Here is an 18,478-nt window from a genome sequence, read left to right on the forward strand (position 1 = left end):
TGAAAACAAAGGAAAGTTCTGCAGCTTTATAAATATAAATTGTGCTTCTATTCTTCAACATTTTCCATGTTTTGGTGATCTGGGATCCTTCAAATTTCCATTTGGAGGCAGAAAAGGTAACTACACCTAGCATTTATCATAGACGAGGATTTGGTATATTTCTGAGCAACATCAGCAGCTCAAACATTGCTTTCTATTCACTGACAGCAAGCAGAGGTCTTTGAATAATGAGGAATTAAATCATCAAGGATATGATCACATTGTAGATGTAGGATAGTGAGGGACAGGGGGCTCCTATGCTGTCTCTCACGCTACGGACCCTAGGCTAGCCATAACTCTATGCTGTCTCTCACGCTACGGACCCTAGGCTAGCCATAACTCTATGCTGTCTCTCACGCTACGGACCCTAGGCTAGCCATAACCTCTGAATTACTCCTAATGGTGGAGATGCCGGAGTCCTGTGCCTTACTATTCCCCTGACCAGAACTAATTTTTTTCCCCCTGGGGAAGGGGCAAGAGTGAGATGATAACACAGATAAAGACAGACAGGAAAAGAAAAAACTCTGACACACTGCAAACTCACAGGAACAAACAGTAAGATACTACGGAGAAAAGCAAGAGCAGGAAGGCAGCAACAAAAAAACAAAAAAAGAGAATTTTGTTACTTACCGTAAATTCTTTTTCTTATAGTTCCGTATTGGGAGACCCAGACCATGGGTGTTTAGCTTCTGCCTCCAGAGGACACACAAAGTACTACACTTAAAAGTGTAGCTCATCCCTCTGAGCTTATACACCCCCTGGTAGCCAGTCCTAGCCAGTTTAGTGCAAAAGCTGAAGGAGAATAGCCACCCACAAGTAGAACCGAGTAAGAACCGGAACAACCGGAGACTCTGTCCACGACAACAGCCGGTGATAACACACGGAACAAGAAAATTGCCAACAGGCAACAGGGAGGGTGTTGGGTCTCCCAATACGGAACTATAAGAAAAAGAATTTATGGTAAGTAACAAAATTCTCTTTTTCTTTATCGTTCCTTTGGGAGACCCAGACCATGGGACGTTCCAAAGCTATCCCTGGCTGGGAATAAACAGAAAAAACTAAGAAGTAGGCGGAGCCTAACTTCACAAATGGGCGACAGCCGCCTGAAGGATGCGTCTGCCCAAGCTCGCATCTGCCGAAGCATGAGCATGCACTTGGTAGTGCTTCGAAAAGGTATGCAGGCTAGTCCAAGTGGCAGCCTGACAGACTTGTTGAGCCGTAGCCTGGTGCCTAAAAGCCCAAGAGGCACCGACAGCTCTGGTCGAATGCGCCTTGATCCCCGGCGGGGGAGGCACCTGAGAACATTGGTAGACGTCTGAAATGGTCGATCTAATCCAACGGGCCAAGGTCGGCTTAGAAGCAGAGAGGCCCTTGCGCCGACCTGTGGTTAGCACAAAAAGAGAGGTGCACCGCCTAAGCGCAGCGGTGCGAGACACATAGATCCGGAGAGCACGCACCAGATCCAGAGTATGCAACGCTTTCTCAAAGCGATGAACAGGGGCCGGACAGAAGGAAGGCAAGGAAATATCCTGGTTAAGGTGGAAGGGAGAGACCACCTTAGGAAGAAAGTCCGGGGTCGGACGGAGAACTACCTTGTCTTGGTGAAAAACCAAAAAAGGTGAATCCGAGGAGAGCGCGGCCAAATCAGAGACTCTCCTGAGGGAAGTTATGGCCACCAGAAAGGCCACCTTTTGAGAAAGACGATACAAAGAAACCTCCCTAAGAGGCTCAAAGGGGGGTTTCTGCAATACCGTGAGGACCAAGTTAAGGTCCCAGGGATCCAAGGGCCGCCGATAAGGCGGAATGATGTGAGACGCATCTTGCATGAAGGCGCGGACCTGAGCCAGCCGGGCGAGACGTCGCTGGAACAGCACTGATAGAGCTGAGACTTGTCCCTTGAGAGAGTTGAGGGACAGACCTAAGCTGCAGACCGGACTGTAAAAAAGACAGAAGGGTCGACAAAGAAAATGGCCAAGGAGAATGGCCGGAAGAGCGACACCAGGACAGGAAAATTTTCCAAGTCCTGTGATAGATCTTGACGGAGGAAGACTTACGGGCCCGAGTCATAGTGGAGATGACTTCAGGAGGGATACCAGAAGCCGTCAAAATCCAGGACTCAAGAGCCACGCCGTCAATTTGAGTGCCGCAGAATTCAGGCGGAAAAACGGACCTTGCGAGAGCAGGTCTGGACGGTCCAGAAGATGCCACGGCATCTCCACGGACAGTTGGAGCAGGTCCGGATACCAAGCTCGCCTGGGCCAGTCCGGTGCAATGAGGATGACACGACAACCCTCCATTCTGATCTTGCGCAGGACTCTGGGCAAGAGAGCTAGAAGGGGAAACACGTTGGACAGACGAAACTGGGACCAGTCTTGAACCAGAGCGTCCGCGGCGAAGGCCTGAGGATCGTGGGAGCGAGCCACGTAAACCGGAACCTTGTTGTTGTGACGGGATGCCATTAGGTCCACGTCCGAAGTGCCCCACTTGCGGCAGATTGACTGAAACACTGCCGGGTGCAGGGACCACTCGCGACCGTCCACGGATTGACGGCTGAGATAATCTGCCTCCCAGTTTTCTACGCCAGGGATGTGGACTGCGGATATGGTGGACTTGGAGTCCTCCGCCCATTGAAGGATGCGTTGGACCTCCAAAATTGCCAGGCGGCTGCGTGTCCCGCCTTGGTGATTGATGTAGGCAACCGCTGTCGCGTTGTCTGACTGGACTCGAATGTGCCTGCCCGCCAACAGGTGGTGAAAGGCTAGGAGAGCTAGAAGCACAGCTCTGGTTTCCAGCACATTGATTGAAAGGGCTGACTAGGACGGAGTCCAAGTGCCCTGAGCTCTGTGGTGGAGATGTACCGCTCCCCAGCCGGATAGGCTGGCATCCGTGGTGAGAATCACCCAGGACGGGGCCAGGAAGGAGCGCCCCTGGGACAGGGAGAGGGGCCGAAGCCACCACTGAAGAGAGCTCCTGGTCCGTGGCGACAGAGCCACTAACCTCTGTAAGGAGGAAGGCCGCTTGTCCCAACAGCGGAGGATGTCCAGCTGCAGAGGACGCAGATGGAACTGGGCAAAGGGAACCGCCTCCATGGAAGCCACCATTTGACCCAGCACCTGCATCAGGCGCCTGAGGGAATAACGGCGGGGCCTCAGGAGAGAACGCACCGCTAGCCGGAGAGACTGCTGTTTGATTAAGGGCAACTTCACAAGTGCCGGCAAAGTCTCGAACTGCATCCCTAGGTACGTGAGACTGAGTCGGAGTCAGAGTGGATTTGGGAAGATTGACAATCCACCCGAATTGGGCTAGGGTGGCGAGAGTGAGCGAAACACTCCGCTGACAGTCTGTGCTGGATGGACCCTTGACCAGAAGGTCGTCCAGATAAGGAAGCACTGCTAACCCCTGGAGGTGCAGGACCGCAATCACTGCCGCCATGACCTTGGTGAATACCCGAGGGGCCGTGGCTAACCCGAAGGGGAGAGCCACGAATTGGAAATGATCCTCTCCTATCGCAAAATGTAACCAACGCTGATGTGACACTGCGATTGGCACATGTAGATAGGCATCTCTGATGTCGATGGACGCCAGGAACTCCCCTTGGGTCATAGAGGCAATGACTGATCGCAGGGACTCCATGCGAAAATGCCGCACACGAACATGCTTGTTGAGAAGCTTGAGACCCAGGATGGGCCGGAAGGTACCATCCTTTTTTGGAACTAGGAAGAGATTTGAGTAAAAACCTCTGAACCGTTCCTGAGCGGGAACTGGGACAATCACTCCGTTTGCCTGCAAGGACGCCACGGCCTGCGAGAAGGCGGCGGCCTTGGAGCAGGGGTGAGTTGAGAGAAAAAAATCTGTTTGGAGGGCTGGAAGAGAATTCTATCCTGTAGCCGTGAGATATGATGTCTCTCACCCACTGATCGGAGACTTGCTTTAACCAAGCGTCGCCAAAGTGGGAGAGCCTGCCACCGACTAAGGACGTGGTTGGAGCGGGCCGAGACTCATGAGGAAGCTGCCTTAGTGGCAGAACCTCCTGCGGTCTTCTGCGGACGCGCTTTTGGGCGCCAGTTGGATTTCTGATCCTTGGCTGAGTTAGCGGACGAGGCGGAGGGCTTAGAGAATGACCAGTTGGAGGAACGAAAGGAACGAAACCTCGATTGATTCCTACCCTGGGCGGGTTTCCTGGTCTTGGTTTGTGGCATGGAAGTACTCTTCCCGCCAGTAGCTTCTTTAATGATTTCATCCAGCTGTTCACCGAACAGCAGTGAACCAGCAAAAGGGAGCCCAGCAAGAAACTTCTTGGAAGAAGCATCTGCCTTCCACTCTCGAAGCCACAAAATCCTGCGGATAACGAGGGAATTAGCCGAAGCCACCGCAGTGCGGTGAGCAGCCTCTAGCATGGCAGACATGGTATAAGATGAAAAAGCTGAAGCCTGAGCAGTTAAGGTAACCATCTCAGGCATAGATTCCTTGGTGAGGGAATGCATCTCCTCTAGAGAAGCAGAGATGGCTTTGAGAGCCCACACTGCTGCAAAAGTCGTGGAAAACGCGGCCCCCGCAGCTTCATACACGGATTTGGCCAGAAGGTCAATCTGACGGTCAGTGGAATCCTTAAGTGATGTGCCGTCAGCCACCGACACAATGGTCCGGGCTGATAGCCTAGACACCGGAGGGTCTACCTTTGGGGAGTGAGACCACTCCTTGACCACCTCAGGTGGAAATGGAAACCGGTCATCAGAACCACGCTTTGGAACGCGTTTATCAGGGCAGGCCCTGGGTTTGGTCACAGCGGTCTGAAAACTGGAGTGGTTAAAAAACACACTCTTCACTCTCTTAGGCGAGGTAAACTGGTGCTTTTCTGCCAGAGAGGGTTGTTCCTCTGATACTGGCGGATTGAGGTCCAGTACAGAATTAATAGAAGCAATCAAATCACTAAGATCTGAGTCACCCTCAGAGAAATCGATGGGATACATAGCCTCTGAGCCCCCAGTGAGGGCATCCTCCTCATCTTGAGAGTCAGCTCTTGAGGCAGAGCCGTGGGATGGGGAGGGGGATGAAACCCTGCGCCTTCTCTTAGAAGGACGGGGTCTGGGATCAGATGATGAATCCTCCGTGAGCTCCGATGGACGGAGGTCAGAGGATAGGAGTCCTCTGTCAAGAGTATTAGAGGCACCCTGTGAGGGGGGTTGATGCATATTCATCAAAGTCCTGGACAAAAGTCCCATGGACTCAGCAAATGACTGGGATATGGACCTAGAAAAGGACTCTACCCAGGCCGGGGGTTCAGTCACAGGTGCAGCAGCAGCCTGAGAGACCACTGGGGGTGAGACTCCAGGCTGTGGCACCGCCAGGTTAGAGCAACCATCACAGTGTGGATAAATGCTCGGCTCAGGCAGCAGGAGCTTACATGCAGTGCATGCAGAATCAAGCTTTGGAGCCTTGCTCCTTGTGTGAGACATGCTGCTGGAGTGGGGGCTTTGCAGAGAATGAACCCCAGGGAGAATATACAGAGGTCCACAACCGGAGACCGGCTGTGGCTTACCAGACCGCTGAGCGCGGTGTTGTGTGCCCTCCAGATCCCGAAGCCCGGTCCCCCAGTGCACAGCACCTCAGCAGAGATGCAGAATGCAGGATGTCCCAGAGCAGAGTGAACTCTGCCTGAGAAATGGGGCGTTCCTATAAAAGAGCGGGAACTGGAGGGCTATAGAGACCTGCAGGGAAGGAGGGACGCCCCAGCAGTGGGGAGTGTCCCTCCCCTGTGTAGAACGGCCGCCGGGAGGAGCCGAACCTGTCCCTCTGCATGAGTGACATGCGAGGGCAGTGAAACAGAAACTAGGCCTCCGGCGAAGCCGGGGCCCAAATTTAATCGGCGAGGCCGACAAGCAGGCACCATCGGCGCGGTTCTCTGGCAAAAGCTGGAGAACCCGCCGTAAAAGTTAAAACCAATCACATACAGCATACTCTCCCCTTACAATAAAGAACCGGGACCCCCAACATAAACGTCTCAGGTACTTAGCTACTGAGACGCAGGGCCATGTCCCTGGGGATGAGTGCTCCGGTCCAACAGAACCCTCAAGGGGCTGTGGATGGAGACCGGACTCCTGCCAGGCATGGACACCGTGCTGGCTCCCACTTCAAGCCAGAGCCCAGAAGGGATGGTGAAGGAGCGCGGCATGTAAGGCTGCAGCCTTGTAAATCAACCTTAACAACACCGCCGACACAGTGGGGTGAGAAGGGACATGCCGGGGGTCCAGACATGGACACGCTTTTCTTCAAACTCTTTCCAAAAGTCAAACAAACAATCAGATGAGAATGCATGTGTGGATGTATGCCTCCTGACACAAAGCAATAAACTGGCTAGGACTGGCTACCAGGGGGTGTATAAGCTCAGAGGGAGGAGCTACACTTTTAAGTGTAGTACTTTGTGTGTCCTCCGGAGGCAGACGCTAAACACCCATGGTCTGGGTCTCCCAAAGGAACGATAAAGAAAAGGGTTATTCCCATGTCCAAGAGCGTATCCCAATATGTAATAATAATAATAATAATAATAAAAAAAAATACCTTCAATTAGAAATGTAGTATAGTTCTCCTAATATAGTCCTGTCTCTTACCTCATGTGCAGGGCATTGCAGCTTAGATATCCATACGTCTACTCATATAGTAATAATTAGTTAGTTGCTTGTGGTCATAATGCAGCTAAATGCCTGCACATGATGTAAGAGACATGGCTATATCAGGAGAACTATACTACATTTCTACTGGGATTTATTAGCAAATATCATTATGGCACCTACTAAATGTTGGGATATCATCTTACAGATGGGAATAACCCTTTAAAACCCAAACAGCAATAAAGTGCAACAACAGCCAGTAAATCTGGATCACAACACCTCGCCAGACCAGTATAGAAAAGCTATAGCTGGCATTAAAGGAAAAGTCCAGCCAGCATAAATAGGAGGAAAGCAAATGTGACTGGCTCCTCCACAGCATGTGATCAAAGGAGGCTATAAAGCAGCTCTGCAGAGATTAATTCTTGCTAGACTGCCTATGAATTACCAATCTGTGGAGTGACGCAGACATCAGGCGTAACCAGGCACAACACATCGCCAGACCAGTATAGATAAACTTACCTTAACTTAAGGGACAGGGGTTCTTCTATACTGTCCCTCACGCTAGGGGACCCTAGGCTATCCCTGACCTCAGGATTACACTTGAAGGTAGAGATGCCGGAGTCTCGGTCCTTACTAATCTCCTGACCAGATCTAATTTGTTACCATTTTCAGGGAAGGAAAGGGCAGGAGAGTAATGGAAAGACTGATTAAGACAGACATGGGAAAAACAAAACTCAGACACACAGCAAACTCACAGAAATAAAAAGTAAAAGTCTAAGGAAAAAAGTAAGAGCAGGAAGGCAGCAACAAAAAGACAACAAGGGTTAAAACCACAACCGCTGACAGCAATAATGCGCAACAATCACCAGTAAGTCTGGATCACAATGCCTCACCAGAACAGTATAGGTAAACTATAGCTGGCATTAAAGGAAGGGTCCAGCCAGCATATATAGGAGGAGAGTGAATTTGATTGGCTCCCCCACAGCATGTTATCAAAGGAGACTAACAAGCAGCACAGCAGACATTAACTCTTGCTAGCCTGCCTATGAACTACCAAATCTGTGGGGTGACGCAGACAGAGAAGTTACCAGGCAGTGTACCAGAACCCGTAGTCTCTACAGACTCTGACGCCGCCATGACAGTCGGCGATGTTTGGAAAACCCTCCTTGTGACAGGATCTCTCCAGTAACACCTGCTTGTGTGATCTCAGCCCCGCTGGCTCACGTACCTGTATTTCTCTCCAGTGCGTCTTTAATCGTGATAAAGTTCTTCAGGGATTTGGACATCTTGCAGCCGGCGATGGTCAGGTGACCGGTGTGCAAAAAATAGCGCACCCAGTGGTCATTGTCAAAGAAAGCCTAAAATATGGAGGGATAGGTTACAATTGTGCAGGTTCAATACAAGCAAGACTAAAAATGGAGGGTGCGGAGAGGGGGGGGTGGGAGTCCCCACGTACCTCAGACTGAGCCAGCTCATTATCATGATGGGGAAACCGCAGATCGAATCCCCCTCCGTGGATGTCCATGGATTCTCCCAGGATGGAGCCGGCCATCGCTGAACACTCAATGTGCCATCCGGGGCGACCCTGAAAACAGAGCCAAATTATACAATTGGGGTCACAATCTGCACAAAGGTACGACACAAACAATATACGGTGAACAATTGGCTCTGAGCCGGCAACTTAGCAAATCTCTAAATATTCATTGCTCCATAAGAAGGGAATTTTGTTACTTACCGTAAATTCCTTTTCTTCTAGCTCTTATTGGGAGACCCAGACGATTGGGGTATAGCTACTGCCCTCTGGAGGCCACACAAAGCACTACATTAAAAGTGCAAGGCCCCTCCCCCTCTGGCTATACCCCCCCGTGGTATCACGGGTTCTCCAGTTTTAGTGCCAAAGCAAGAAGGAGGAAGCCAATAACTGGTTTAAACAAATTAACTCCGAATAACATCGGAGAACTGAAAAACCGTTCAACATGAACAACATGTGTACCCGCAAACAACAAAAAAACATCCCGAAGGACAACAGGGCGGGTGCTGGGTCTCCCAATAAGAGCTAGAAGAAAAGGAATTTACGGTAAGTAACAAAATTCCCTTCTTCTTCAGCGCTCTATTGGGAGACCCAGACGATTGGGACGTCCAAAAGCTGTCCCTGGGTGGGTAAATAAATACCTCATGTTAGAGCTGCAAAACAGCCCTCCCCTATGGGGGTGTCACTGCCGCCTGCAGGACTCTTCTACCTAAGCTGGCATCCGCCGAAGCATAGGTATGCACCTGATAATGCTTGGTGAAAAGTGTGCAGACTGGACCAGGTAGCTGCCTGGCACACCTGTTGAGCCGAAGCCTGGTGACGTAATGCCCAGGACGCACCCACGGCTCTGGTTGAGTGGGCTTTTAGCCCTGAAGGAACCGGAAGCCCCGCAGAACGGTAGGCTTCAAGAATTGGTTCTTTGATCCATCGAGCCAGGGTGGCTTTAGAAGCCTGCAACCCCTTGCGCGGACCAGCGACAAGGACAAAAAGTGCATCGGAACGGCGTATGGGCGCCGTGCGGGAAATGTAGATTCTGAGTGCTCTCACCAGATCTAGCAAACGTAAGTCCTTTTCATACCGGTGAACCGGATGAGGGCAAAAAGAAGGCAAGGAAATATCCTGATTAAGATGAAAAGAGGATACGACCTTAGGAAGAAAATCCGGAATGGGGCGCAGCACAACCTTGTCCTGGTGAAACACCAGGAAGGGAGCCTTGGATGACAGAGCTGCCAGCTCAGACACTCGCCGAAGCGATGTGATGGCAACAAGAAACGCCACTTTCTGCGACAGCCGAGAAAAGGAAACTTCCTTCAGAGGCTCGAAGGGCGGCTTCTGGAGAGCAACTAGTACCCTGTTCAGATCCCATGGATCTAACGGTCGCTTGTACGGGGGCACAATATGACAGACCCCCTGCAGGAACGTGCGCACCTTAGGAAGACGTGCTAGACGCTTCTGAAAAAACACGGATAGTGCCGAAACTTGCCCTTTAAGGGAGCTGAGCGACAAGCCCTTTTCTAACCCCGATTGCAGGAAAGAAAGAAACTTGGGTAATGCAAATGGCCAGGGAGACACTCCCTGGGCCGAGCACCAGGACAAGAAAATCTTCCACGTTCTGTGGTAGATCTTAGCAGAGTTCGACTTTCTAGCTTGTCTCATTGTGGCAATCACTCCTTGAGATAATCCTGCAGATGCTAGGATCCAGGACTCAATGGCCACACAGTCAGGTTCAGGGCCGCAGAATTCTGATGGAAAAACGGCCCTTGGGACAGTAAGTCTGGTCGGTCTGGCAGTGACCACGGTCGACCGATCGTGAGATGCCACAGATCCGGATACCACGACCTCCTCGGCCAGTTTGGAGCGACGAGTATGATGCGGCTGCACTCGGATCTGATCTTGCGTAGCACTCTGGGCAAGAGCGCCAGAGGCGGAAACACGTAAGGGAGCTGAAACTGCGACCAATCTTGAACCAAGGCGTCTGCCGCCAGAGCTCTTTGATCGCGCGACCTCGCCATGAATGCCGGGACCTTGTTGTTGTGCCGGGATGCCATTAGGTCGACGTCCGGCACTCCCCAGCGGCGACAGATTTCCTGAAACACGTCCGGGTGAAGGGACCATTCCCCTGCGTCCATGCCCTGGCGACTGAGGAAGTCTGCTTCCCAGTTTTCTACGCCTGGGATGTGAACCGCGGATATGGTGGATGCTCTGTCCTCCACCCACATTAGAATGCGCCGGACTTCTTGGAAGGCTTGCCGACTGCGCGTCCCTCCTTGGTGGTTGATGTATGCCACCGCTGTGGAGTTGTCCGATTGGATTCGGATCTGCTTTCCTTCCAGCCACTGCTGGAAGGCCAGTAGGGCAAGATACACTGCTCTGATTTCCAGAACATTGATCTGAAGGGTGGACTCCTGCGGAGTCCACGTCCCCTGAGCCCTGTGGTGGAGAAACACTGCTCCCCACCCCGACAGACTCGCATCTGTCGTAACTACTGCCCAGGATGGGGGCAGGAAGGATCTTCCCTGAGATAATGAGGTGGGAAGGAGCCACCATTGTAGAGAGTCCTTGGCCGTCTGGGAAAGCGAGACTTTCCTGTCCAGGGACGTTGACTTCCCGTCCCATTGGCGGAGAATGTCCCATTGAAGTGGACGCAGATGAAACTGCGCAAAGGGAACTGCTTCCATGGCTGCCACCATCTTCCCTAGGAAATGCATGAGGCGCCGCAAGGGATGCAACTGGCCCTGCAGAAGAGATTGCACCCCTGTCTGTAGTGACCGCTGCTTGTCCAGCGGAAGCTTCACTATCGCTGCTAGAGTATGAAACTCCATGCCAAGATACGTTAGTGACTGAGTCGGTGATAGGATCGACTTTGGAAAGTTGATGATCCACCCGAAAGACTGTAGAGTCTCCAGCGTAGCATTCAGGCTGAGCTGACATGCCTCCTGAGAGGGAGCTTTGACCAATAAGTCGTCTAGGTAAGGGATCACCGAGTGTCCCTGAGAGTGCAAGACTGCTACCACCGCCGCCATGACCTTGGTGAAGACCCGTGGGGCTGTCGCCAGACCAAATGGAAGAGCTACGAACTGAAAATGGTCGTCTCCTATCACAAAACGTAGAAAACGTTGATGTTCTGTAGCAATTGGCACGTGGAGATAAGCATCTTTGATGTCTATTGAGGCAAGGAAGTCTCCTCTGGACATTGAGGCAATGACAGAGCGGAGGGTTTCCATCCGGAACCTCCTGGCGTGCACATGTTTGTTGAGCCGTTTTAGGTCCAGAACAGGACGGAACGAGCCGTCCTTTTTTGGAACCACAAAGAGATTGGAGTAAAACCCTTGCCCTTGTTCCTGAGGAGGGACTGGGATAACCACTCCTTCCGCTTTTAGGGAATCCACCGCCTGCAGCAGAGCATCTGCTCGGTCTGGATGTGGGGAGGTTCTGAAGAACCGAGCTGGAGGACGAGAATTGAACTCGATTCTGTACCCGCGAGACAAAATGTCCGTCACCCACCGGTCTTTGACCTGTGACGTCCAAATGCCGGAAAAGCGGGAGAGCCTGCCCCCGACCGGCGATGCGGAGGGGGGGGGCTGGAAGTCATGAGGTAGCCGCTTTGGAAGCGGTACCTCCATTTGCTTTCTTGGGGCGTGTGTGAGTCCGCCACGAATCTGAGTTTCTTTGCGTCCTCTGAGTCCCTTTGGACGAGGTAAATGGTGTCTTGCCCGAACCTCGAAAGGACTGAAACCTCTGCTGCCACTTTTTCTGCTGAGGTTTGGATGTTCTGGGTTGTGGTAAAGAGGAGTCTTTACCCTTGGACTGCTTAATGATGTCAGCCAATGGCTCGCCAAACAGTCTATCTCTAGACAAAGGCAAACTGGTTAAACATTTTTTGGAACCAGCATCTGCTTTCCAGTCCTTTAACCACAAGGCTCTGCGCAAAACTACCGAATTGGCGGACGCCATTGAGGTGCGACTGGTAGATTCTAGGACCGCATTGATAGCGTAAGACGCAAACGCCGACATCTGCGTGGTAAGGTGCGCCACTTGCGGCACTGCTGGATGCATGATAGCATCCACTTTTGCTAAGCCAGCTGAAATAGCCTGGAGTGCCCATACGGCTGCGAATGCCGGAGCAAACGACGCGCCTATAGCTTCATAGACAGATTTTAACCAAAGGTCCATCTGTCTGTCATTGGCATCTTTAAGTGAAGCGCCATCCTCCACTGCAACTATGGATCTAGCTGCAAGTTTGGAAATCGGGGGGTCTACCTTTGGACACTGTGTCCAGCGCTTGACCACCTCAGGGGGGAAAGGGAAACGCGTATCTTTAGATCGTTTAGAGAAACGCCTTTCTGGGTGAGCGTCGTGCTTCTGGATTGATTCTCTGAAGTCAGAGTGATCTAACAAAGCACTCAATTTACGCTTGGGATAAAGGAAACGAAACTTTTCCTGCTCCGCAGCCGCCTCTTCTGCTGAAGGGGCTGGGGGAGAAATATCCAACAGCCTATTGATGGCTGAGATAAGGTCGTTTACCATGGCATCCCCATCCGGGGTATCCAGGTTGAGAGGGGTTCCAGGAGTGGATTCCTGATCACTCTCATCAGACACATCACAGGGAGACTGATTGCGCTGAGACCCTGAGCAGTGTGAAGACGTCGAGGGTCTTTCCCAGCGAGCTCGCTTAGGGTGGCTGGGGCCATCATCTGAGTCATAATCCTCGGCCTGTGAAGCCGGGGACCCCCCTGTGGGCTGGATACATTCCAAGTAAGGGGGACCTGAGGACAGAGGCCTCGCCGTGCCCAGAGACTGAGCCCCATGCATAGATTGCAAGGTCTCAAGAATTTTTGCCATAGATACCGACATATTATCTGCAAAAACTGCAAAGTCTGTCCCTGTCACCGGGGCAGAACTTACAAGCGTCTCAGCCTGGGTCGCTACCTCTCCTGACTCCGGCTGGCGAAGCAGCACCGGGTCGGAGCATTGCACACAATGGGGGTCATCGGAGCCTGCTGGTAGATTAGCCCCACATGCAGCACACGCAGTATACACAGCCCTTTTTGCCTTGGCCGCCTTGCGTTTTGAGGATGACATGTTGCTGCTTCCACAGAGCGATCTGGGATATGCAGCCAGAAGCGCACCTCACAGTGCAAGTAATACAATAACTATATATCTGTACCCAGTACACTGATACACAGTGAGGCACTAGAGGGACCAGCACAGAAAAATCGCTTACCGCCCGCTTAAAAAGCGGGTGTGTGGTCGCCAGATAGCCCCTAGTCCAGGTCTCCCAGAGCCTTGCGTCCTTCCTCCAGCCAGGCATGCATGTAATGGCTGCCGGCGTCTCGAGAGAGGAAGGGGGGCGGGCCCTGGGCGTTCCTGGCCAAGAGCGGGAAGCCTGCTTCCCTCTGTGCCAAGTGAGAGGGCTGGAGCATGTAAATCAGGCTCCAGCCCTCGTCGCTGCTAGCGAACAGCGTCTCTCCCCTACCCTGAATGACAGGGTGGGGGCGGGAACGAAACGGAGCTGCCGGCGTCCTAGGCCCAAAAAGCCGGGGACTAAATTTATAACCGCCGCCGCCGTAAAAGCGCGGACGGCGGATCCCCGGCGCACCACAAGTCACAGCAGCGCCGCCCGGTCCAGAGGGGGTCGGCGCTGCGTTCCCAAACACAAACAATCCCCCAGTAATCTGTAGGGACACCAACTCCACGTTGCGGTCCCCGGCGCACTACAACACCCAGCCAGCCCGGAGTGTGTCTGTGCCTGCCGGGGACACAGAGTACCTGTATGATGCAGGGCCTGTCCCTGATCGTACTCCTGCTCCGTCTCCATCAGGTTCTAATGGGTCTGTGGATGGAGCCCGGCGTCAGAGCTGAGAGGCCGGCAGGATCCCACTTCCACAGAGCCCTACAAGGGGATGTGGAAGGAAAACAGCATGTCAGGCTCCAGCCCTGTACCAGCAATAGGTACCTCAACCTTACAACACCATCCAGGGGTGAGAAGGGAGCATGCTGGGGACACTATATGTGTCCTCTTTTCTTCCATCCGAAACAGTCAGCAGCTACTGCTGACTAAAATCTGTGGAGCTATGCATGGAATGTCTGACCTCCTTCGCACACAAAGCTAAAACTGGAGAACCCGTGATACCACGGGGGGGTATAGCCAGAGGGGGAGGGGCCTTGCACTTTTAATGTAGTGCTTTGTGTGGCCTCCAGAGGGCAGTAGCTATACCCCAATCGTCTGGGTCTCCCAATAGAGCGCTGAAGAAAAGGGGTTTACCCACGAACAAAGCGAATTTTAAAGTTGATTTTAATCAATATGTCTTGGAATAATAATAATAATAATTTCCACGAATGGATGAGTTTAAAAAGATAATTATTATATTATTATTCCAAGATCAAAGGATTAACATTAACTTTGTAAGAAAACCCCTTTAACTTACAGCTATAATCACAGATTGTAGCTTGTATTGTGTATTGGGGGTCAGAGACAATATGATTTAAGGCTGGCAGTGGACCTCATAAGACCATCAACACCACCATGCTTTACACTGCTGCATGGCTAGATCAAGAAGGATGGGAGACAGTAGCTTTAATTCCTAGTCCGCTGTCAAAAAAGAAAAAGAGAATTTTGTTACTTACCGTAAATTCTTTTTCTTATAGTTCCGTATTGGGAGACCCAGACCATGGGTGTTTAGCTTCTGCCTCCGGAGGACACACAAACTACTACACTTAAAAGTGTAGCTCCTCCCCCTGAGCTTATACACCCCCTGGTAACCAGTCCTAGCCAGTTTAGTGCAAAAGCTGAAGGAGAATAGCCACCCACAAGTAGAACTGAGTAAGAACCGGAACAACCGGAGACTCTGTCCACGACAACAGCCGGTGATAACACACGGAACAAGAAAATTGCCAACAGGCAACAGGGAGGGTGCTGGGTCTCCCAATACGGAACTATAAGAAAAAGAATTTACGGTAAGTAACAAAATTCTCTTTTTCTTTATCGTTCCTTTGGGAGACCCAGACCATGGGACGTTCCAAAGCTGTCCCTGGGTGGGAATAAACAGAAAAAACTAAGACGTAGGCGGAGCCTAACTTCACAAATGGGCGACAGCCGCCTGAAGGATGCGTCTGCCCAAGCTCGCATCTGCCGAAGCATGAGCATGCACCTGGTAGTGCTTCGAAAAGGTATGCAGGCTAGTCCAAGTGGCAGCCTGACAGACTTGTTGAGCCGTAGCCTGGTGCCTAAAAGCCCAAGAGGCACCGACAGCTCTGGTCGAGTGTGCTTTGATCCCCGGCGGGGGAGGCACCTGAGTACTCTGGTAGGCGTCCGAAATGGTCGATCTAATCCAACGGGCCAAGGTCGGCTTAGAAGCAGAGAGACCCTTGCGCCGCCCTGTGGTTAGCACAAAAAGAGAGGTGCACCGCCTAAGCGCAGCGGTGCGAGCCACATAAATCCGGAGAGCACGCACCAGATCCAAAGTATGCAGCGCTTTTTCAAAGCGATGAACAGGGGCCGGACAGAAGGAAGGTAAGGTAATGTCCTGGTTAAGGTGGAAGGGAGAGACCACCTTAGGAAGAAAGTCCGGGGTCGGACAGAGAACTACCTTGTTTTGGTGAAAAAACAAAAAAGGTGAATCCGAGGAGAGCGCAGCCAAATCAGAGACTCTCCTGAGGGAAGTTATGGCCACCAGAAAGGCCACCTTTTGAGAAAGACGTTACAAAGAAACCTCCCTAAGAGGCTCAAAGGGGGGTTTCTGCAATACCGTGAGGACCAAGTTAAGGTCCCAGGGATCCAAGGGCCGCCGATAAGGCGGAATGATGTGAGACGCACCTTGCATGAAGGTGCGGATCTGAGCCAGCTGAGCGAGACGTCGCTGGAACAGGACTGACAGAGCTGAGACTTGTCCCTTGAGAGAGTTGAGGGACAGACCTAGCTGCAGACCGGACTGTAAAAAAGACAGAAGGGTCGGCAACGAAAATGGCCAAGGAGAATGGCCGGAAGAGCGACACCAGGACAGGAACATTTTCCAAGTCCTCTGATAGATCTTGACGGAGGAAGACTTACGGGCCCGAGTCATAGTGGAGATGACTTCAGGAGGAATACCAGAAGCCGTCAAAATCCAGGACTCAAGAGCCACGCCGTAAATTTGAGTGCCGCAGAATTCGGGCGGAAGAACGGACCTTGCGAGAGCAGGTCTGGACGGTCCGGAAGATGCCACGGCATCTCCACGGACAGTTGGAGCAGGTCCGGATACCAAGCTCGCCTGGGCCAGTCCGGTGCAATGAGGATGACTCGACGGCCCTCCATTCTGATCTTGCGCAGGACTCTGGGCAAGAGAGCTAGAAGGGGAAACACATAGGACAGACGAAACTGGGACCAGTCTTGAACCAGAGCGTCCGCGGCGAAGGCCTGAGGATCGTGGGAGCGAGCCACGTAAACCGGAACCTTGTTGTTGTGACGGGATGCCATTAGGTCCACGTCCGGAGTGCCCCACTTGCGGCAGATTGACTGAAACACTGCCGGGTGCAGAGACCACTCGCCACCGTCCACGGATTGACGGCTGAGATAATCTGCCTCCCAGTTTTCTACGCCAGGGATGTGGACTGCGGATATGGTGGACTTGGAGTCCTCCGTCCATTGAAGAATGTGTTGGACCTCCAACATTGCCAGGCGGCTGCGTGTCCCGCCTTGGTGATTGATGTAGGCAACCGCTGTCGCGTTGTCTGACTGGACTCGAATGTGCCTGCCCGCCAACAGGTGGTGAAAGGCTAGGAGAGCTAGAAGCACAGCTCTGGTTTCCAGCACATTGATTGAAAGGGCTGACTAGGACAGAGTATAAGTGCCCTGAGCTCTGTGGTGGAGATGTACCGCTCCCCAGCCGGATAGACTGGCATCCGTGGTGAGAATCACCCAGGACGGGGCCAGGAAGGAGCGCCCTTGGGACAGGGAGAGGGGTCGAAGCCACCACTGAAGAGAGGTCCTGGTCCGTGGCGACAGAGCTACTAACCTCTGTAAGGAGGAAGGCCGCTTGTCCCAACAGCGGAGAATGTCCAGCTGCAGAGGACGCAGATGGAACTGGGCAAAGGGAACCGCCTCCATGGACGCCACCATTTGACCCAGCACCTGCATCAGACGCCTGAGGGTATAACGGCGGGGCCTCAGCAGAGAGCGCACCGCTAGCTGGAGTGACTGCTGTTTGATTAAGGGCAACTTCACAAGTGCCGGCAAAGTCTCGAACTGCATCCCTAGGTACGTGAGACTCTGAGTCGGAGTCAGAGTGGATTTGGGAAGATTGACAATCCACCCGAATTGGGCTAGGGTGGCGAGAGTGAGCGAAACACTCCGCTGACAGTCTGCGCTGGATGGACCCTTGACCAGAAGGTCGTCCAGGTAAGGGAGCACTGCCAACCCCTGGAGGTGTAGGACCGCAATCACTGCCGCCATGACCTTGGTGAATACCCGAGGGGCCGTGGCTAACCCGAAGGGGAGAGCCACGAATTGGAAATGATCCTCTCCTATCGCAAAACGTAACCAACGCTGATGTGACACTGCGATTGGCACATGTAGATAGGCATCTCTGATGTCGATGGACGCCAGGAACTCCCCTTGGGTCATAGAGGCAATGACTGATCGCAGAGACTCCATGCGAAAATGCCGCACCCAGACATGCTTGTTGAGAAGCTTGAGATCCAGGATGGGCCGGAAGGTACCGTCCTTTTTTGGAACTAGGAAGAGATTTGAGTAAAAACCTCTGAACCGTTCCTGAGCGGGAACTGGGACAATCCCTCCGTTTGCCTGCAAGGACGCCACGGCCTGCGAGAAGGTGGCGGCCTTGGAGCAAGGGGGAGTAGAGAGAAAAAAATCTGTTTGGAGGGCTGGAAGAGAATTCTATCCTGTAGCCGTGAGATATGATGTCTCTCACCCACTGATCGGAGACCTGCTTTAACCAAGCGTCGCCAAAGTGGGAGAGCCTGCTACCGACTAAGGACGTGGCTGGAGCGGGCAGATAGTCACGAGGAGGCTGCCTTAGTGGCAGAACCTCCTGCGGTCTTCTGCGGACGCGCTTTTGGGCGCCAGTTGGATTTCTGATCCTTGGCTGAGTTAGCGGACGAGGCAGAAGGCTTAGGCTATGTGCGCACTTACCGGATTTTGCCGCGGATTTGCTGCATGTTTCGCTGCAGAAAATGTTCATAACATCTCTGCAGTGAATCACCAGGAAATCCTATGGAGAAAAAAAATCCTGTGCGCACTAGGCGGAATTTGACAGCTGCATGTTTTGCAGCGGGAATCCCGCAGCAAAAACAAGTGCATGTC

At 52.5% G+C, this 18,478-nt stretch overlaps 1 protein-coding gene across 2 annotated transcripts in view; it reads right to left on the reverse strand.

Annotated features, from left to right (window-relative positions):
• CARS1 (cysteinyl-tRNA synthetase 1) overlaps positions 1–18,478 on the reverse strand; it is a 111,099-nt gene that overhangs the window by 44,265 nt on the left and 48,356 nt on the right. For both annotated transcript variants that reach the window (XM_075326951.1, XM_075326950.1), the window contains 2 exons: positions 8,104–8,232; positions 7,876–8,005 (listed from right to left, as the gene is read on the reverse strand). In XM_075326951.1, the coding sequence (XP_075183066.1) occupies positions 7,876–8,005; positions 8,104–8,232 (259 nt within the window). The remainder of the gene's footprint in view (positions 1–7,875; positions 8,006–8,103; positions 8,233–18,478) is intronic.

Source organism: Anomaloglossus baeobatrachus, chromosome 10 (genome assembly GCF_048569485.1).
Source record: "Anomaloglossus baeobatrachus isolate aAnoBae1 chromosome 10, aAnoBae1.hap1, whole genome shotgun sequence".
NCBI classification, from domain to species: Eukaryota; Metazoa; Chordata; class Amphibia; order Anura; family Aromobatidae; genus Anomaloglossus; species Anomaloglossus baeobatrachus.